Raw genomic sequence first — 20,622 nt, 5'->3', positions numbered from 1 at the left:
TTGTGACTCAAAAGAGACAAATGATTACAAATTCAGGAATTAATTTACATATAGATCTCTATGAACGAGATAATCATTTAGAACTTTACAAAGATATAGTTGAAACTTTGAAAAAATTTAAGAATAGATGTAGAAGAGATGGAAGGAAAAATGCTCCAATCTATCAAAATCAATAAAACCCATAAATTCGAAAATCGCATAAAAATTTTGAATATGCAAAAAAAGGTCCTTATTGTACTAAACTTTGTACTCATTGTTGTAAGAATATCATTGTTGTAAAACAATAGGTTAAGGTTTATTTATTTTAAGACGAAAATATGTTTTAAGATATATTGCATCATTATTCTAATAAGCTATAATTATTAGTTGTAAATGAATAGAAAAAAGGAAAATCTTAGTTTCTATACGCTGATGAAAATCTAAGCAATAATTATTAGTTGTAAATGATTTTGAGGTAGTTTACTTGGATTATAAGCTAATGTTGTGTCAATATGATTAGGTATATAGTTGTTTATTTAGCAAAGCAATTCATGGATTCTCAAAGTGGGAAGATGATGTTCGCACAGAAATTGGAAACAAAAAAAGAGATTAGAATTAGTGAAAAGAGGGGAGGAAAAAATTAATTGACGTCATCTTAGGGGAACACTATTTCTGTTATGGGTGGTGATATTTTGTGGGTTATAGTAGCTTTTTTTTTTTTTTAGTGGTGGTAAAAGTTAACAGTTCGATACATGGATGATAAGAATTTTTTTTAAAATTTAAATGTAACACAAATAACTATTAAATTACTTTCTTAATCATATAGTGAGATTCGAACTTCAAACTTTTTGATTCAATCCTAGAGATTTAATATGATATTACTTTTAAAAACTTTAAATCTTCTACTTAAAGTTTTGAAAGGAATCTTCATTTATTAATCTTGTCCAGTTCAACTAAAAAAAGTTGCATGTAATGTCATCAACTCATTCCCTCTCTCCAACCATTAGATTTCATATCCAACGATTCGAGTAGGACTTGTAACATAATTGAATTAGTAAAGTGACATTCTTCCCATAAACAACTATGATTTACAAGCCAAAGGCGGGGCCTGCGAATGCAATCTTGAGCCACTTTCAAATGGGATATGAGTACATAATTGGTTGTTCTTTTTGGTAAATCCAAATTTGAAAAAAAAAAAAAAAAAACGAAGGAAGGCAAGAGAAAGGCCGCGGAGATGGCAAAACTAAAAAGCAAAGGCCATGCATGTCCTCTTCTAAAGATACAAGTATTGGGCTCCAATCGGTGACTTGCTTTGTACTGAATCCCTAAAAGCAAAGCATAATAACTACAATTCTTACTTTATGTTACTATAATTAATTAATCTTCAATCACAAGCATTGCCCATGGCATCGATGACTCATCGTGGGCCACGCACATTTAGACAAACAATACAATCATAACCCTAAAGAACCAAATCTTCTTCCTTTTTTTCTTTTTTTCATTTTCATTTTCATTTTTTCCTTCGTATTTTTAACTTTTAATTTTGTTTTATATTAAGAAAAAAAAATTTACCTCTTTTCGTTTCATGTAGAGTATAGTTGATTCATATCATTCTGGGTAAGAAATTAGATTGAAGGAGCTGCATTAAGAAATCCGAGAGGCAGATATGTTTTTACAGTAAGATGTCTATTGACATTTATAATTAAAAATTTGTTAGAGTCAAACCTAGATCAATTTTATTATGAGTACAACTTAAGTTTTTATTTTTACATTAAAATATATTTATCACCACTAATATTTGAGAAATATAATTTTCTACCCATACTTATGAGAGAGACATTTATCCTTATTTAATTATAGGAGGAGAATAAAGTCTCAGTACTATGCTGGGACTCGAACTTTAGGGAGCAGCTCGGTGGTTGCCATGTACTACAGTAAATTATGCGGACGAAACTGTATATTTATGGCCTCAATGTCAAGTTTAGATGAATTTACTAGTCAACGAGCACCCAGGTCAAGGAGTCAACCACTAGAAGAAATGAAGGTGGTGGGGTTACTGGGCCTAAATACCTAACAAAACATATACCATTACATTGTAGCCCACTAACTTACTGTACGTAATGGGTATCAAGGAGTTGGTGGGCCTTGGCTAGTCAAGGTCAAGGTCAACGTCCATCTCCACTGTTGTTCGGTTTCATCGCTGTACATTGCATGCGCCTACCAACCTACTCACGATGGAGAATTGTACGCCGACCGACCTGTAACGCTTGGACCAAATCTAGAAGATTTCCCTTTTTCGCCCCCTTTAGTTTGTAACTGGTGGATTTGTCGTTGGATATGTTAAGACAAAAAAAACATGACTAACGCAGAAATGAAACTTTTCCAACGTAGGCGTGCCTAGAAATCTTGATTTTAATAATAACAACCAGGCTTGCACCCCTGACTTGGTATTTTGTAGTGTAATAATAATAATAACAACAACAATTAAATAGGGTCCGACTATGGTACCTCAAGATACCATATTCTATGATCTAAATAGTCAAAAAATTAAAAAAATAAATTAAATATGACCATTTAATGACACCGTAAGTCCGTAACTGCGAGTACATCACCTCCAAGTACAGTAACGAACAATTTTGATAGCCATTCCGAAATGCACGACACGAGAGAAAAGGTAACCTGCTAATATTCATATATGTTGACCGTGCAATGTATGAATTTCAATTGACATGACGATCAAAATTCCTAATACAAATCGTTGCCTGATGCTGTTAACGATTTTAACGTGATACAGGATCCAGCGGGAATATTGTGTATGGGTCACGAAAATACATTGAAAGCTAATACAGTTGCATTAAATTTCCTTCCAATGGGAAAAGAATACAGAAACTGTGAGTGATATTGTGATACCAGTAAACCTGGATTCTCAGTCAATTTCTGGCCGGTCATCACAGCATATGGGCAACTAATGTAAAGGCATGTGCAACTGTTTCTCCGATGAAAACTCGATCTTTTAATCCTACATATCCCAATGGCATGGTATTTGCTAGGATGAACCAAAATTGTTCTCCAAAAAGAGCTGTTTCTCTTGGATGCATGAAGAGGAGCACCAAAGCAAAATGAGAGGAATGATGTTTTGTCATACAAGAACAGAAGTTTAAATCTTGTGCAATCCAATATTCAGATCAGAAGATATGGAAATCAGAAGCGGATGTGAATAATGCCACACAGCTTTAAAGACTCGTTTTTGATGAGCTCGTATTGACTGGGATGGCTTGTTGGCACTGTACCTGATATCAAAGAGGTGGATCACAGGGTCTGCTGAACCAGATGTTATGTATAATCCATCAGGAGACCAAGACTGGTTTATCAGAGCTGACTGGGATTCACTACTTTCTTGCTTCCACCCAAAAGCATGAATTTCTGTCTGCCTCAGTCTAATATCATATAATCGGAGCTGTCTCCCAGGAGTCCTAAACACAAGATGTCACATTTTCAAAACTTCCAGGCAGCAAAAGAAAATATAAAAACAAAAATAGGAAGAAAGCTCTTTCTAATTAAAGCAACTACAGGTTTTCCCAAATCAAATGATGTTTCCCTCTCAAGGCTACAATCTCACAGTCAAATTCATCAGATCCATGTTAAATCACCAGATATTTTCTTACACTAGCATACAGCAACTAAAGATGACCCAGACACATGACTACAACCCTGCATGACAACAGCAACTCAGGTCTCAAAATTATAGAACTGATAGTTCAAATCTTAAGGCAAAAAAAAAAAAAAAAGAACAAACATCTCTTAAAACTGACTATTTTTTCTATCATTATTATTATTATCTTTCTTTCTTTCTTACTTTATGTGTTTATTTTTTAGGTGGCTGAGGAATTTTTCAATCACTTCATTCTGACAATAAACGACAATATCTTAATGTAATAAAGCCCACTAGTAGATTCTCCATATCAATTATGCATCCATAGTATCATGCTTTACATCTCTAATTATAATTTCGGCGTCACTACCTTGCAGTGTACCCTATGACCTCCTACACTCAGACAAGTGCAGGGGTTGGGGGTAAGGTGTAGTTTTTCACACATACAATATGACAGTAACAGATTACTACCACAGTGATTCTGTTAATGAACTTGAATACTTGAATAACTTTCTAGAAAGTAAATTGATATGCTCCATTTTCCATAATTTTATTAATCTTAAGTATTCATAACTGTAGGAAGCAGAAACATAGCAACTCATGTGGACGAATTATAGCTTGAAACCGGTCTCATTATTGTTGTAGTAAAATATGAACCATGCCAGATATTTTAAATCACATTATAAGAATGGCTTGACACGGTTCCCAAATTAGAATAACATAAGATTCATATTAGTTAAAAACTTAACCATGACATATCCAATTCATCACAATTCTCCAACACAACTGCAGCCAATTAAATGGGATATTCTAATAGGTCTTTCAATGTGTTGCATCACTTTTGTCAGAAAAGTTTAGTAATCTCATGTACTTTTAAGCTACTTGTTTAACAAGTAAAATCAAATACTAGAAGAAACAGATGAAGCAGGTGCATTAACAAATCCAATGTGACTTCAACAGTTAATAAAGATGTATAACAACTGGGAGATAGATATAAAAAGTAAAGAACCTCAATGCAGAGTAGAAGTTTCTTACCCAGTTTGAACCATGAATAGATTGAAGTCACAAGGGTTAGGGAGAACACTCATGCATTTACTTTCTATTTGATGCTTGAAGTCGGCTCTTCCTACTCCTGCATCAAACCCAATAATTCTCTTGTCTGCACCAGCAGATAACACAATCTGCTTCTGCTGCATCCCAGCAACTCCCATAACAGCCGAAGAATGCAAATTCCTGTGAAGGGCTTTTGGCTTCCACGAGTCCTCAGCATCTCTCTCACTCCAAAGCACAACAGCATGATCGCTGCCACCAGTGGCAAAACAGGGATTTTCCCAGGGCAAGAAAATAATGCTGTTGATAATACCCTTAACATGAGGTTTATCATCTAGGAAGGTTACACAAGCTCTCTGTAATGCACAAACATAAAACAATCATGTTTTATCTGAAGGAGAACTTTGAACATCAGAATTGTATGTTCATGGAGCTATAACTAGACATGGGGACCGGGTGATCTCCACATCTTTACAAATATATGCTATGGAAATTAACATGCAAGATTTTAGTAGCAGTAATATATTTATTAAATAAAAAATGATAGTAGCCCTTACTCCTTTTGTTTTATTCAGATTTAGGACTGATATCTGAGAATCCCCACTATCAGCAGTGTGTGCAGAAAAAAGGCTGTTTCCCTGTGGATGCCAGGCTATATCTTCTGGCCATCTCCTGTGCTTTGGAGATAAACAATCAGTAGTACTAAGTAAGGAGGCACCTGACCTGCAATTTAAGATAAAACATAAGGACCAACACCACATGAGAACAAATTAGTTTTTGGTTACTTTCTGCCTCTAGGATATCAAATATTGAAAGTGCGAATAATAGCTACAGGAGAAGACAAGAATTTTTCTCTTCCAAGTAGAGGGCAACACATGACAATAATTTGGCAACAAAATACAAACTGACAGTGATTTTCCAATCTTTAGGCAACCTTAACAGAGATGCTATCTTAGCCAAAATGGCATTACTAAAAGAGGCCGACAAAGAGGGTACAAAGAAAACAATCTAGACCTGGAAAGAACTATATTCCCTCAACCATGCATAAAAAACAAGAAAGTCTTTAATATTGCAACTTTCTGGAGCCAAATAAAATTCACACTACCCATTTTATACCAAAAAACCAATTGTTCTTATTAATCACTTCCTGTTTAAAATTACACATGATAAAAGATAGCCCCTTAAAACTGCAGATTCTGCCTAAGTCAAGACCACTTCAAGTAGCCAACTAGATGCTGGACCAAAAGGCTTTACAATTTCCTAAATGCATTTTTACAGAATGTGATCCAAACAGTTCAGTGTATCACTAAACAGTTAAGACAATGAAAAAGACATCAAATTTACCCAGAAAGTTCAGCATGATATGACTTTTCTTCTCAAGTTCTATAGGTATCACCGGATTATGATGAATGAACTAATCACTTGAGACACTTTTATCAGCACAGTTTTCATGCGTTGAATTCCTCTTCACATGCGTTACATTCACAGTGCATCTCCTACTAGTTTTATCATTCGACATCTAATACCGTAAAACTGATGGTATGTATAAAATGCCATGTTCTTTCACTTCATATGCAATGCCACAGTCAAAAGCTTGTGTAAGCTACCTGGTAAAACTTCACCAGCTTAAGACAAACAGTATAACTTACCCCCTGGACTGAAGCTGCCACAACCTGATTACTCCATCCAAAGCACTGCAAGAATTCCATATTAACCAGAAAAAATTAGTTCCTATGGAATCAAATGAACAAAATGCAGTATTTTTTCTCTATAATTTTTTTGTTTGTTTGATAATGACAAAACATACGTTACTTAAGTAAAAGAAGAACCAAAACACCAAAAAAAAAGGTGCAAGTTAAGCCTGTCCACGGAATTTCATGTGCCTGCTTAAGATTATAGAGCTCACAAGTGAAACAAAAATTCTTGTTCATGTATTAAGCCAAAAAGCCATCTGCATTACCTGAGTCAGGAATTCAAGACAGAAGACCAAGTATGTGTGACCGCTTATCTTAATCTTAAAAAGGACACAGGGTAAAACTAAAACAAAATCCACGATCAAGACTTGGAAGCAAAAGATTTTATGCTTCATTCATTCCAAAAGATCACCAACATTCTGTTAAAAGTGAAAGATAGTCTCTCAATTCAAACAGCTCCATTACCTGGTAACAAAAAGCTGTTCATTTACAGGGTTCAATGAAAGACTTCTCAATTTTCTTTTGTGCAGACTAGAGACGTGATTGCTTGTATGGCAGTGGATTGTAGCAGGTGAAGCACTAGTACGCACCAATGGAATCAATTCTTTATGTTCTTTCTGCTCTGATATATAGAAAAAGTTTGATGAGCCGAAATTGCAAATGATTGAAACCGTGACGGTAACTAGTGGAAAAGCACAATGCAAAACCAATTGAAAATATGATTTCAAGAAAAAAAAACACACGCAATGAAATTCATCAGGTCAGAATGTTACCAAACTTCCGTTTTGTTCCTCTATCTCGAACTTCGACAATTTCTGAATCCGACGAGTTTCTATGAGATTTCTCCCCTTTTACTTTTACGATACCAATAGAGTGAGCAGCAGGACTTGCTTGAGTACTTGAACCAGATGGATCTTTCGCACCAGACCATGTTGATTTTATAGGCTCAGAAATCTTGGGATTCACAGCAGGAATTAAAAGTTCTGTTCTAGATTGAGATCTGTTTCTAGAAGAACCTTCATTAATATGTAAAGGACTGACCGATCTGCGCTCCACCTTTACACTCTTAGTTCCGTTAGCCGGAGAACCTCTAGACGAAACCACATTATCTTGGCATCTAAGACGAGCCAATTTAGATTGTGAATCTTCTAACCTCTTCTCCGCTTCCTCAAGCTGCAAGCCTCTCACAAAGAACATAATTAGCAACTAATTGCAACTTCATCGGCAATGTTTTAGTGTAAAAATACACACAACTTTTTATTCTTCATGTTTTGTAAAAACGTAAGAAAGAACAATCAATTACAAAAAGAAATAAAAGGAATCGATTTTTAAAAAAGTGCAAAGTTGAAAGAAAGAACTTCAAATGCCAAAGGAAAAGAAAAAGCATCATCATCTAGTTAGTATATTCAAACTTTAAGCTTCGGATATTTCACTTTCTAGGAAACAAATACCTAAACAAAGATTATAATACAAATGAGAATAACGAAATAAAACTGATTAAAATTGTTATCAAAACTGAAAAAAAAGGAAAGAAAAGGAAAGAAAGTGAAAGAACCTGAGATTTGTAATAGGAGATACGCTGACGGAGATGTTGAACTTCTTTGGTGCGGTGCTCGATCAAAGCGACCAATGCCTCTTCCTGCTCGTCTTTGCTGTTACATCCTCCGTTTTCTTCTTCTTCTTCTTCTTCTTGCTTCGGTTTCTTTACAATAAGCTCGCTCATCTGTATCCTTTCTTCGCTTTTGGAACCGTATTGTACTTGTACCGACACTTTCTTCTCTTCTGTTTATTTTCTTTTTTGTTTCGCGGCGATAAGCAGAGAAAGAAGGAATTTGTGTTTCTTTGCCGCAGGAAATTATACTAATAATTATAATTATTAATAATCAGCATTTACATTTACTAATTACTAGCCGCTCTGGGTCGCATGGTTTCACAGTTCAACGCAAAATGATATTTTCTGGCTAATTTTCTTTTAATTTTTTCCGGAATTTATTTGAATTATCATTTTTTTAATTTTTTTCAGCAATACAACTCCAATTTTCTCAACCTTATTATTATTATTATTATTCCCAATACGAGGGAAAGAAAAAATAGAAATAATTAACCGAAAGAATAATTCCTATTTCTTTGAGCAGCTGCTATGTTGGCGACACACGACTACACGTTTGGTTTTAGTTGTATCTGAAGATCCGCAAGTACGAGTTCCAACTAGTAACTCCAATGGCTTTGGAAATAAACTGATTAATCATTTTGAGGGCCGTTCTCAAAATCTAAAGAGTAGTTGCCAATTGATCTAGCTCACAATCACAAACTGAACACAAAGAGGTTTACGAAAACGGGATTTATCCTTTCTCTGGTACACATGAAATCGGCAATAGCCATTTTCAATGTCTTGAAGCAGAAGAGTGTGTGCTTGTGTGTGTGTAACGCGTCTAGGAGGACCAGATCAATGACTTTCTTAATTATACATGGTACTTCCTCAAATAGATTCTCAAAATATGTCTCTGAGGAGATCAGAATCATTATTAAACATCAGGATTTTCTGCTAAATCATATCCGCAGTTATTCACCGTGGCTACTTCTTTGAAAAAATCGATCTTAACCTTAAGTTAGTGCCGATCAACTCCGCTTCTCTAGCATCATTTCATATGTCGTCCATTCAACTAGGAAGGCCGCAGAAAAATGGCATATTATTTATCCAAGCCACTCAAACCAGACCAACCCAAGTGGCACAACTTGACAAACCCGTCACAACAGAGCTTGGTTCCCAAGCTAATGAGCCAAGAATTTCAGTTTTAAGTCATAATCACAGTATAAAGAGTCACATCCAAAGCTCCGGTGGTCATGGTCTTGTCAGTGTATCTATATTCCATATGCTTGAAACGAAACTACTTCAAGCAACAAGATCAACTTCATCACGTTCAGGAGGAACCACATCTAATCTCATCATGCTTCTATATTGATCTGGAACAGGAGCACCACCATGCACGCACAGCTCCACTACAGCTGGAGCCTTACCATAATACCTCTTCAAGTTGTTATCCAAAGCAGGCCCATTCAGATCTCGAACATGCCAGACATAGTTGGGACCAACAAGATCGTCCATTGTTGCTTCTTGCCACGCATGCATACCATCGCGAGACTGATGCTTTGATGCCTTGCACATCCTCACCTTGTGTCCCTTGGGACCAACCTGAACCTCCGGACAGTATCCACAGGTCCACACAGTGTACTTCTCCATCATCTCCTTGGCCCCTGATATCATCTCAAACCACGAGGCCAATGTCCTAATACTTACCTCCCTCAAATTTGCCCCTTCTACATCATTTGATTGATCCATCCGTTCACATTTTGAACTCCTCTCCATTTCATCAATCTTAGCTCCCAAATAAGAATCTAATACATGTTTCTCCATTTCATCATTTTCTACCACTGACTCAAAATCTACTATTCTTCCTTCAACAGAGTATACCGGTTTAGTTCTTCTCTTAGTAGGGTACTTTTCAATGTCTACACCTGCTTGAATACAGAGCTCAACAATGGCAGGAATCCTCGGAACAGAATGCCTCTCGTCATGCACAACTCTCGCTTTCCCAACACGATCGTGGAGATGGAAGCATTTGGGGAAGAATACAACATCACCAACTCCTCCTCTTCTCCACACATGTGCAGCACTTCGAAAGCCGCTTTTCGGGCCGGTGCAGGTTCTGATTTCGTGGCCCACATGGCCAATGTGAACCTCAGAGCAGAATCTAAACAAGAAAAGAGAATTCACCCCATTAGAATTAACAGATGAATTAACCAAAATGGCAACATGTGAACATCATTAAATTGTATATAAAACAGAAATATTAAAAAAAGAAAAAATCAAAAGATAGGGTACTCTCGTGAAAAGAGGCAATCAAAAAACGACGTCGAATCTTTACCTGCAGCGTTGGACGGGCTTGAACTGGATGAGCTTAGACAGACCGGAGAGGAGTGACTGACGAGCTCGGTAGACCTGGTGGGCCACGCTGACGAGTTCAGGGACCAATAATCCGTTGCCAGGTGGATGCTCGAGAAGCTTAACAGGCTCAGCTTTTCTTGATTCTCTCTCCTCTTTCGCTCGTCGTATCAAGACCTTCATCGGCGTCGGATACGGCTTTCTCTCCGACTTGTCCCTACGGGGTTTCGGCACGTCCGAGTACAGAGGATCATCCCCGCCTCCATTTAGGTTTGGGCTTTGGGTTTCATTTGAGGAGAATAAGAAGAAGTTTTGAGTGAATCGGAAGTTGAGCTTGGCTGATTGAGAGATTTGTGACAGTATTCTTCTTTGCATTCGTTTCCAAATATCAATGCCAGGTTTTTGAACGAGATTTTTAAACCTTCTTTCTTTTTTGGTTGCTGGCAAAATTGAGGAAAAGGGCACGCAGACGGAACATCAAATAGTTGAAAGGAAATCATCAAAAATTCAAAATCAAATCACGAGAGCTGCAACTACAAGAATAGTCCAAGCCCAACAATTGAGTCAATTGACCGTAGCTTGAGCTCCAGTTGGCTACGAATTCTAATATCTTGTCCATTAAATCTCGAATTCATTTTCTACAATAATAATAATAATAATAATAATAATAATACAACATATTAACTAATTTTTGACTGATTTGCAACATTAAAAAAATGTTCGTGTTTACTCAGATGATCGAGGATGCAATGTGCACTCACGGCCAGCTAAACTAAGCCACAACAACTTTACCTGGATGGTAACGGAGGTAACGTGCTCTCACCAAAAATGATGCAAAGTTGCATACGCATTATACGATTAACCCGTCTCCCTACAGTTGTTTTCTTGCATTATTATTCTTCGGCCAAAAATGCAAGACACACAGTTAAAACGGATCTTTAGTGTAAACTAGTCTGCAGGCTAGCTTACATGAACTCTTGGCCGGGACGTACACAGGCAGGTCTTGTAAGCGTGGGCACAAAAGGAAAGAAACTGGGAGAAAGTAAAAAGTTCTAAACAAACGTCGGACACAATAGACCAGCACTTCAAAAATTTCTAACAACCAGAACAATAATTAAATCAGAAAATGAGCTCTCTCTCTCTCTCTCTCTCTCTCTCTCTATCTCTCCTTCAGCAATCACAACCGCCCGCATAGAACAGAAGCGGAGTCCACAAACACCTCCAAAATCTCAAGGGAAAATTGAAATTACAATAAAGATAATGGGATACAAAATTGAGAACAAAAACAGAGAAGATCCCCAGAGTCATTCAAAAAGCTCAGGAACTTCTGTACATCATAACTCTGTTTAGCCACGACTATCCAAAACTTTTAACCTCTCTCTCTCTATTACGCCATGCTCTATACTTAGTGGGCGATGATACAAAAACTGTTGAAGGAAACAGCAAAGAAAATCAGCAAATAGCCCACTGGATTTTGGTTTTGAATTTTGATTTCCAAAAACTATGCAAAAATTGCTCCCTCTATAGCTGAAAAATGTTGTCAGGCCACCCCTGATATACAGAATAGGGATGGGTTTAGCTTTTGTACTCTGATACAGGGTTTTAAGGTTAGTGCCTCGGACCTTGGTTAAACCTGATTACTCAATCAGAACCCTTTGAAGAACCCGAGGAGTCTGATCCATTGGGAGATTCCTCTCCGTTTCCAGATACTGAAGTGAATCCTTGGCGCTGGCTTTCCTCGTTGCCATTGATTCGAGGTTTGCCCAATCTTGATCGAATATTTGTACCCATGGGAAACGGCTCCTACAAAGGAATAAAAGATGGGTTAGTTTTGGTCCTTCGCAAATGCACCAGAAGTGCCTGATGTTGACAGTCAAATCATTCCCAAAAATTTTCCTAACCAACACCTGTTACCTAACCAAGACTAGGACACTAGACCGGAACTTCAGTTGACTGATGATAACTTTGAGAAAATTCCAAAATCCACCAGTCAATAGATTAGAATTACTTCTAACAGCTCAGTTTGCACTACAATCAATTCTTTATATAGATCTAAATAATGAGTTGAATGTACCCAGATATCCTACCGGATCACCAGCATTGGGGCCATCAGTATGGAAGAGAATAGGACGGCAACGTTTATCCTCATTCATCAAGCTTGAATTCTGAAAATGGGCAATAAGAGCCGCTTTTCCCTGAATTCGAGCATATGCAAGAGATGCCACCTTCTCACTGTTGAACTTTTCCCACTTTTTTCCATTGAATGCCTGCAAAGAAGATTTGTCTCTTTTTCCATTAGTTTTTAGTACAATATGCCACAAACATTTGTTGACAAGAAAACCAATTCCAAAAGAAAGTAATAAATTCCTTCTAAGCACATATCACAGCTCATCTATCTAACCTGATGGAAAGGAATAATCTGGCGGGGATCAATCATGTTGATGAATGCATAGCCCACATTACATTTGTTCTGTTGATAATTAAAGAATTACTAAATCGTACATATAAAAATGTATGAGTATTTCATGCATATATCAAGAGAGATTCTCTTCCATTCAAAAGAAGAGGGAAAATGAAGATGATCCGTCAGGGTATTAAAAATGAAAAAAAACCGAACAAACTTGCCTTGAAGTCAATTGGCAAATAAATAAAATCATATGTTCCTCGACAATGCTCATCAATTGCAGCCAGAAGCATCTTTGAAGTATACCTATTAAAATCACCATATCAAACCAAAAATGTACGGGTTAATAAAGAGGGAAAAACACATCAAATTGATTTGAAAATAGGAAATTAGCAATTCTAGTATAATTAATACAAAAGCATGCACCAACTTCCACTATTTAGCAACTAAACATGATTACAAAAATGATCAAATGAAAAATTATCATTACTGTCAAATTTCTATAATAAATTATCTAAGACACACCATACTAGACTAACCAAATTGGAATAGAAAATTTTAAGTACTCAAGGATACTGAATCTAATGCATCACTAGAATGCCTAGCACTGATTACCAAGGTCACAACACATATATCAATAAAATCAAAAATTGCAGTTCACTACTAATTAGTTTCATGGACAAGGAAATGCTGCATACTGACATCCTTCACACAAATAAATAGAATGACAGGAGAAAGCAATGAGAAATAAAATGCTTGAAACAACTAGATGGATAGTTCAAATACTTGTTGGGAATGTTCTTGATCATCAGCGTAGTTCGACTGTCATCACCCCGCAAAATGCGATCAATATCAAGTTCGTACTGTTTCTTATCAGCATGATTTGAATTAGATTCATTTCTACGGTACGACAGGTTTCTCATGCGTTCATTAGAAGAATCAAAAGAAGTTTGCATTGACATCATTGGATTCCTTCCAGGAAAAAGGTGGCATATCGGCTGAGGAGAACGCATTCCAACATTTTTAGTCATGTCCATGCAATTTCCACCAACATGAGAAAGGATGTTCTGAGAAGCAATGTCCACATGATGTGATGGAGAACGACCCAGGAAACCCCCACTCCCAAGAGAACCCAGGTGGAAATTAGAAGTTTCGGGAGACTCCCCTGCATAAGCGTGCTGCCTATCCCAAAGAGAAGGATTAACTGCTGGTGCTGATCCAATGTGGTGGTGAGCAGGTGATGTTGCGTTCAGCATCAGAGGAGGTACTCTAGGAAATCCAGGCATGTGAGTAACACGATTAGCATGCAGACCATTGAGAAACGATGGGGAATTTGGCCAAACCATGGGACTTGAAGGATGCTGCTGATGCGAATTGGAGTTATTCCAAACATAAGGATTTCCATGAAGGGCGTAGCTTCCATTTCTAGGAGATCCAAAAACTGGATGGAAAGGATTGTATCAACAAACAACTCACCAAACCAATAAATAAAAATCAAAATGAGGAAATCACTTATCTGATGTGTAAAAGAAAAATGTAAAATAATCGAAAATTAGAATCTATGACACATTTTATGTGCTGAGTTCAATACTAGGTGAATTACAACCGATCTATCTATCTTCAAAATCCCTGAATTGGCTTGACCCAGAAAACCATTGGAGTATACAAGAAAGTAAATATACAAACTGAAAAATCCCTTTCCATCCGAACCAGTATAATTTTACATTGCAAGCAATGAATAAGCTAATCTATTTAATCTAAGGTGCGCTGGAGAAAGCACTATATAAGGAAGAAAATGGAGCTCAGCAGCAGGCAGTAGAGAGAAAACACCAGTGGGCAAACAAATTAGTTATTGCTTTAAGGTCCTGGTAGCCACATTGTACCGTACATCTCAAACATGGGCAGTTGGGCACAAGCAATGTGCAAAACTAGCATAATGTTAAGAGGAACATCCAGAAGTCCAAAAAAAATCAGTTTAGGGTATGTTTGTAATTGTTGATTTGTTGTACTTAATTTTGAAATCACAACTTCTGGTGTTTGGTAAATACCCACTTTCACTTGGCAGCCAATGTTCACCACCACGCACCCATATGTGGTTGAAGTTGTCTATGTTATCCATCTCATTAATAAAGAAAGCAATCAGTCTTCAAACAAGTGGCAAGCCACACAATTTTAAAATAAGAGTAATTAATTCTTTACAACCATCCGCATCCAGCAAATCCTTGCTTTCATGTTAGCCTCTTACTTTAGTGTGTAAAAATCCAATTGCTATCTTCTTGAAAATGTTATTTACCACCCAATTCTGGCAGAGATGCAAGCAAATATTTGAAATCAACTATGGAACATCAGAATCAACAGAACTTACCCCCTCCAGTAGGTTCCATCAGGTGCCCATTTGAACTTACTCCACGAATGTGTCTACTGTCAAGTCCATCCTTAATTTTGGTACCAACACTGCTGGCTATGTCTGCAATAGTGCTAGGGGAATTGTATGGAAGACCATTGGCCAAACTATCATGATATTCAGGGAGGGAATGAGGATGGAAACTTGGATGTTGGTTGCCAAACTTCATTTCATCCAAAGAGAGGTTGGGCTCATAATGGCCAAATTGCTTGCCAATAGATCCCACTCTTGCCAGAGAAGGCAAGCCGTTTGGCACACTAGAAGTTTGATGAGATTCAGTAAGTGCAATCACAGGCGACCGGGTAGCAGAATGTAAAACCTGGATTGATCCATTATCCATGCAGGTAGATGTGATTACTGCAGAAGAAACTGCAGCCACGGAAATTATTTTTGTCAGACAAAAAGGGAAAAAGCTCTGAAAAGACAAATTCACCAAGACGAAGGAATTATAAACTGGCAAAAACATACCCATTTGGCCAGATGATAAATCATCAAAAGGAATTTGGCAAAGATTTAAATCATCTTGCTCCTGCTCTGATTGCACCATGAATCTGCAAAAGTAATGTTCATGAAATCTACCGTTTAACATAGGCCAAAAAGAATAAGAAAAATATAAAAAACAGATAACACATAGGGAAACATATAAGTTTACTAATCAATTAAAATAAAAAAATCAAGGTAAGACCATGAAAGCCACAGACCATTACACAAAATAGAATTAAGTCTTCATCACTACTATGTTGAGTCATACGTTAAGGGAAGCACATAAAGTTTCCTAATATATCCAACTTGTGATAGAAATAAGGAAAGAAGTGCATGAAATAAATGGAAACCGTACCGTCTTGCACCCCCTGGACGGCTTGCTTCAAGCTTGATCTGCTTGCCAGCAACGTCGCTCCTGTTCAATGTGCGGAGAGCAGTTTCAGCAGCCCTAATATCATAAAACTCTATGAACTTGTGATTATGCTTGTGTTGAGTATCACGGATCTGCAAATCAAATTCACAACCATGAAACCTGATTGTATCAACCTCAATATAACTGAAGCAAGAAGTAATCACTCAAAGCCTTACTTCTCTAATTTCTCCATAAATACCAAAAATTTGGTGAAGCTCTTCAGTTGAAACAGAAGAATCAAGATTAAAAACCACCAAGGTTCCTTGGTTTGCATCTTTTTCTGATGGATTATCCTGAAATGATGAAGCAAACAAGATATTAAAACAAAAAAATCAGATCATCAAAAGAGTACAAAACGACAATAATGAGGACCGTGGAAAAAAAGGGGGAAAAGAAAAAAAAATCAACTGTAAGGAAATAATGACTAGGAAGAATGTTAAGAATGAAAGACATCACCAAACCTTCGGAATTGAATAGTGTATGTCAAGTTTCCTACGTCGCAATGGCTTATTTTGAAGCGCCTTCATTGCATTACGGGCAGCCCTTATATCATAATAAGAAATCATCACAAACCCACGATGCTTGCAGGCTGTATAGATTGTTCGGATATCTCCAAATTGCTGATAGATGAGAAGACAAGGACACGTTAAACTAGAAATAAATTTAAGTAATTCTGTAATAAGACCACAGCAAAAGCAAAGTAGAGCTACACACCTCAAAAAGAGCCTTTAATTCAGAATCTTCAACGTTGCTATTGATGTTTCTGACAAAAAGTGTTCTAGAAGGGTGCTCACCATAAGGATGTTCGCCAACAACCGAACCAGCAGAAACCCCTTGATTTGAAACTCCTCCAACAAAATCAGAATTTTTTTGCACTGCAAATAAACGATCATCCCCTTCTAATTCCATGCCTCCACCACTGCTAAATAGGTCAAAGTCTTCCAAGTCATCCACAGTATTGGCTTGAAAATTATGTCCCATATCATCAGTCACTCCCGAAAATAGATCATCTTCATCAGGAAGGAGATTTCCAATAGTCTGTGCCTCAATTTCTTTCAAAGATTCAAAAGGTTCTTCTGGCTGATGATGAGAAGCAACTGCATTGAGGGGCTGACGAGATAGAATTTCATTCCCTGACAACTTCACTGTACATTAATGGAGAAGGAGAAAAAAATTATCATTCTCTGACAATTAATTAGGGACTTCAAAAGTTAGAAGTAGTTAGAAGTAAACTATGATGAACATACAGAAGACAGTATTTAAGACAATTTTGGGCCCATTAATTGGAGTGCCACAATATTCCCACATGATATTCTTAATGCATAAAGTCATCTAAGGTGTCAGACTTTAGCCATTAGCTTACATTTGGAAATATAGAAGGCATATTTATAGACATAAACAGAAGCACTTACTCTTCCGAGTAAATATATCAGACAAAGAGCTTGAGAACAGACTGCTTTCAGACTGGATCCCATTAATACCACTCCTGTTTCCACTCAAACTATTAATTCCTGGTTGCACAGCCAAATTTGACCATGATTTTGGATGGTGATTCACGGAGTTCCATGAATTCTCAGACAAATTGGCAGCTCCTTCTTCTCCAACAATCCCTAGCCTTTTCATTTTTTCTCTGGCTAATGTTGACTGTTGCAGTTCTAACCAATCAACTGACGGAATGCCAACTGGTGAAAAATTTTCCATTGGTGATGATGCAACAAACTTGCTGCCAAGCATTGGTACCGTTCCATCTGAACCTAATGAAGAACAACATTTACATAAGAATAAGTTGGAAAAACTCTCTACAGTCATTTGTGATTGTTTAAGAAGAATCTGTAGATAAAACAAGAAGTCAAGTCACAGGATAAGAATCAATACTACACTCAACTTTTGTACAGAATGAACTTAAAAAAACTTAACTGAATCAAAAAAATATATAAATCAACTTAGGCACATAGAATGATGAACCAGAGTGGTGAAAATATTGACTATCATAACAACCATTCCAGAACAGAAAACAGATCAGACTAATAAATATAAGAACGTGTAAAAGCATATCCATATTAGCAAATATCCATCAACTACAACAGCTTAGAAAAAGCAACTTCATCTTGAGAAGTTTAGATACCCAGTTCATCATCTATATCATCTACAACCCTGCTGAAGTGCAAACATTATCCATGTATGCCTTTCAAAATGGTTGTGTGTATCAATTGTGCCCATTACAACAAAACAAAAAAAGAGTAGATTTGCTTAAATGTCCAATATTTGCCGGTCAAAAAACAGAAAGTCCAAATATTTCCTATAAATGGAAAAGAAATCTGATGCGAAAATCCATATGTCATATGCTTTGTTGACCAAATGAATGCATGAATCTTCTGCATACTGCCAAGCAAAAACAGTTGGAACCAGACAGTCCTGGAGGAAACATAAAAAAGATTCACTCAATCATAAATGACTAGTCATCGTAATAGTCTAGCACATCCATGGTTAATGAATATCTGACACTCAATTAAATCCAGCTATGTGATTCTCCGCGACATGTGGAGATCGCTTTAGACAGTATCTTGCGTATAAATGCTTATTGCCGAATCTTCCGCGTAATGACAAGCGAGAACAGCTGGAACCAGCTAATCATGAATTTAACACATAAACCACTCACTCAATCATAATGACTAATCATGGTAATGATCAAAGAACATCCATGGTAAATGAATGATCAAATATACGTCCATCCTTCCAAAAGAAGTCAAGAGCCGACAAAAAGTTAACTACTTCAACGCATTAAACGCTCACCTTGTTGATCGGACATGGTATTCGGCTTCCAAAAACCAATTTGTCTCTGCCCAGAAAAATCACTGATGACAAGTTAAATTCAAATGAAAAGCACATATGGTGGACAAAATACATATCCACAGAGAGAAATTCAAATTGCTGAGATACAAACTCAATAGAAGTTGATAATTAGAAAATCTAGAGTGGATGCATTAAGCAGTTACCTCAGCTGGAAAACGAATTTCTTCGGAGAAGTGGGTTGGAGCAGATCCACTCCTGTGATCCATTATCTCAAAAGGCATAGCGCAGCAGTTTGATGACGGATAGAAAACCAAAAACAGAGACAAAAGCTCAAATTCTATCACTAGCTAGTCTGCTACTTCATGATCTTTTTTTCCTGCAAAATTTTCAAATTCCTTTTACTTCAGATATGATAATTTTCTACCACTTAAATTCTCATATCAGACTATCCAATTAAAAAGGAAAAAATTACTCCTTTAGAAAAAAAAACTCAGAGAAAAGTCGTTCACTTTGTATATGTCTTTCTAAGAGATTAAATATTTAACATTAAAAAATTAAACGGAGATTTTTCTTCTTTTTCCTTAAAATTTGAGAGATAGTGAAATGAAAAGGATAATACCATAAAAATGAAATCCACAAGCTTACCTACCAACAACCAAACCTAAATGCCTTGTTTGGTTAGTGAGAAAATGAAAATTGAAAAAATGAATATTATTAAAAAATGCCTCAAAACATTTTTCCTCCAAAATTAAAAAAATAATAATAATTAAACCTAACACAACACCTTCAGAGCTTAGTTGAGCTAAATCACAACAAAATCAATCTTAACATTCAAGATTCCATCAAAATTCAGCATTTCCACCGCAAAATTCACAAAAATGACAAACCGATCGCGCTTTAAAGAAAAAATATAAAAAAACAAAATTTTCTTCATTCAACTCACGCTTGATCCCCCAAAGGAAAAAAAATCAAAATCAGAACCAACCGCAAGTTTGACCTTAAAATTATGTAACCCAAAGAGAACAGCAATCTCACCTTTCAACAAAAACAAAAACAAAAAAGAATTCACCAGACTGTCATCGAATTTCGCTTTCTCCCTCAAGCTTGAAACGTCGTCGTAAAGAGAGAGAGAGAGAGAGAGAGAGAAAGCGAAAGGCAGAGCAATTAAACAATTGTTTAAAGATAGATAGAGAGAGAGAGAGAGAGCGAGAGAGAAAGAGAAAGAGAAAGAGAAAGAGAAAGGAGTTTTAAAGAGGAGAGAAGAAGAAGGGAAGAAGGGATCTCATCTCAGCATCTCTCTTCTTCTCTTTTCCCCCTGCATTACGAAGCTTTATTATTATTATTACTCACCACACAAGGGAGAGAATATTTTTTCTCACTTTTTGTTTTTTTCTGCACATCCAATTAATTAATTAAAAAATAATAATAATAATAATAATAATTACTTCTCCAGAAAAGTAATTATCCAATCTCTCTCTTGAATGGAAACATTTTTTTCTTTTCAAAACCGGAGATTCAGATGTTTGTTCTCAGAAAGGACTGAAATTCCGGCCAGGAACCGGCGAGATTTCGCTCGCCGGTCTTAGTTGTTGCGTAAGGTGATTGATTGAAAGCGTGAGGAGCTTCAGAGAGAGAGAGAGAAAGAGACAGATTTTTTGTTTTATGAAATATGCTTTTTTTATATATAAGAAGATAAGAGAAAAAAAAAACTGAACTTTTTTTTTTTTTTAAATTTGATGGGGGTCTGAAATGAAGACAAAACAGAAAAGAAATAGGCGGGGGTTGTGAATTGTGTTGTGTTGTGTTTG

The 20,622-nt window shown here is 36.6% G+C and overlaps 3 protein-coding genes across 7 annotated transcripts; all 3 read right to left on the bottom strand.

The window, feature by feature from the left end:
- Positions 1-2,644: 2,644 nt before the first annotated feature.
- On the bottom strand, positions 2,645-8,251 carry LOC102625933 (uncharacterized). The gene is made up of 7 exons (XM_006485026.4): positions 7,931-8,251; positions 7,149-7,548; positions 6,841-6,997; positions 6,331-6,375; positions 5,239-5,404; positions 4,667-5,037; positions 2,645-3,452 (listed from the first exon to the last, which is right to left on the bottom strand). Exons 1-7 carry the CDS (start codon positions 8,096-8,098, stop codon positions 3,137-3,139), a joined length of 1,623 nt encoding a protein of 540 aa, XP_006485089.1. The 5' UTR covers positions 8,099-8,251; the 3' UTR covers positions 2,645-3,136.
- A 563-nt stretch (positions 8,252-8,814) lies between these two features.
- On the bottom strand, positions 8,815-11,397 carry LOC102626222 (APO protein 3, mitochondrial). Its single transcript, XM_006485027.4, has 3 exons — positions 11,142-11,397; positions 10,302-10,758; positions 8,815-10,127 (listed from the first exon to the last, which is right to left on the bottom strand). The coding sequence occupies exons 1-3, from the start codon at positions 11,167-11,169 to the stop codon at positions 9,269-9,271; spliced, it is 1,344 nt and encodes a 447-aa protein (XP_006485090.2). The 5' UTR covers positions 11,170-11,397; the 3' UTR covers positions 8,815-9,268.
- Positions 11,398-11,542: 145 nt separating this feature from the next.
- On the bottom strand, positions 11,543-20,622 carry LOC102626517 (protein MEI2-like 1). Of its 5 annotated transcripts, XM_052439507.1 has the most exons (16): positions 20,260-20,620; positions 19,850-20,129; positions 19,018-19,190; positions 18,815-18,860; positions 17,434-17,775; positions 16,736-17,166; positions 16,483-16,641; positions 16,198-16,314; positions 15,965-16,113; positions 15,595-15,677; positions 15,088-15,495; positions 13,509-14,163; positions 12,944-13,028; positions 12,720-12,788; positions 12,406-12,585; positions 11,543-12,121 (listed from the first exon to the last, which is right to left on the bottom strand). In XM_052439507.1, exons 3-16 carry the CDS (start codon positions 19,093-19,095, stop codon positions 11,960-11,962), a joined length of 2,964 nt encoding a protein of 987 aa, XP_052295467.1. In that variant the 5' UTR covers positions 19,096-19,190; positions 19,850-20,129; positions 20,260-20,620; the 3' UTR covers positions 11,543-11,959. The 5 variants fall into 5 exon arrangements, with proteins under 5 accessions (XP_052295467.1, XP_006485092.1, XP_024956823.1 ...); XM_006485029.4 differs by having other exon boundaries at positions 17,434-17,769; positions 19,850-20,622; XM_025101055.2 differs by having other exon boundaries at positions 19,018-19,114; positions 19,851-20,621.

This window comes from Citrus sinensis, chromosome 4 (genome assembly GCF_022201045.2).
Source record: "Citrus sinensis cultivar Valencia sweet orange chromosome 4, DVS_A1.0, whole genome shotgun sequence".
Lineage (NCBI taxonomy): Eukaryota > Viridiplantae > Streptophyta > Magnoliopsida > Sapindales > Rutaceae > Citrus > Citrus sinensis.
The sequence above is the reverse complement of the archived record's forward strand: the minus strand, read 5'-3'. Positions and strand labels throughout refer to the sequence as shown.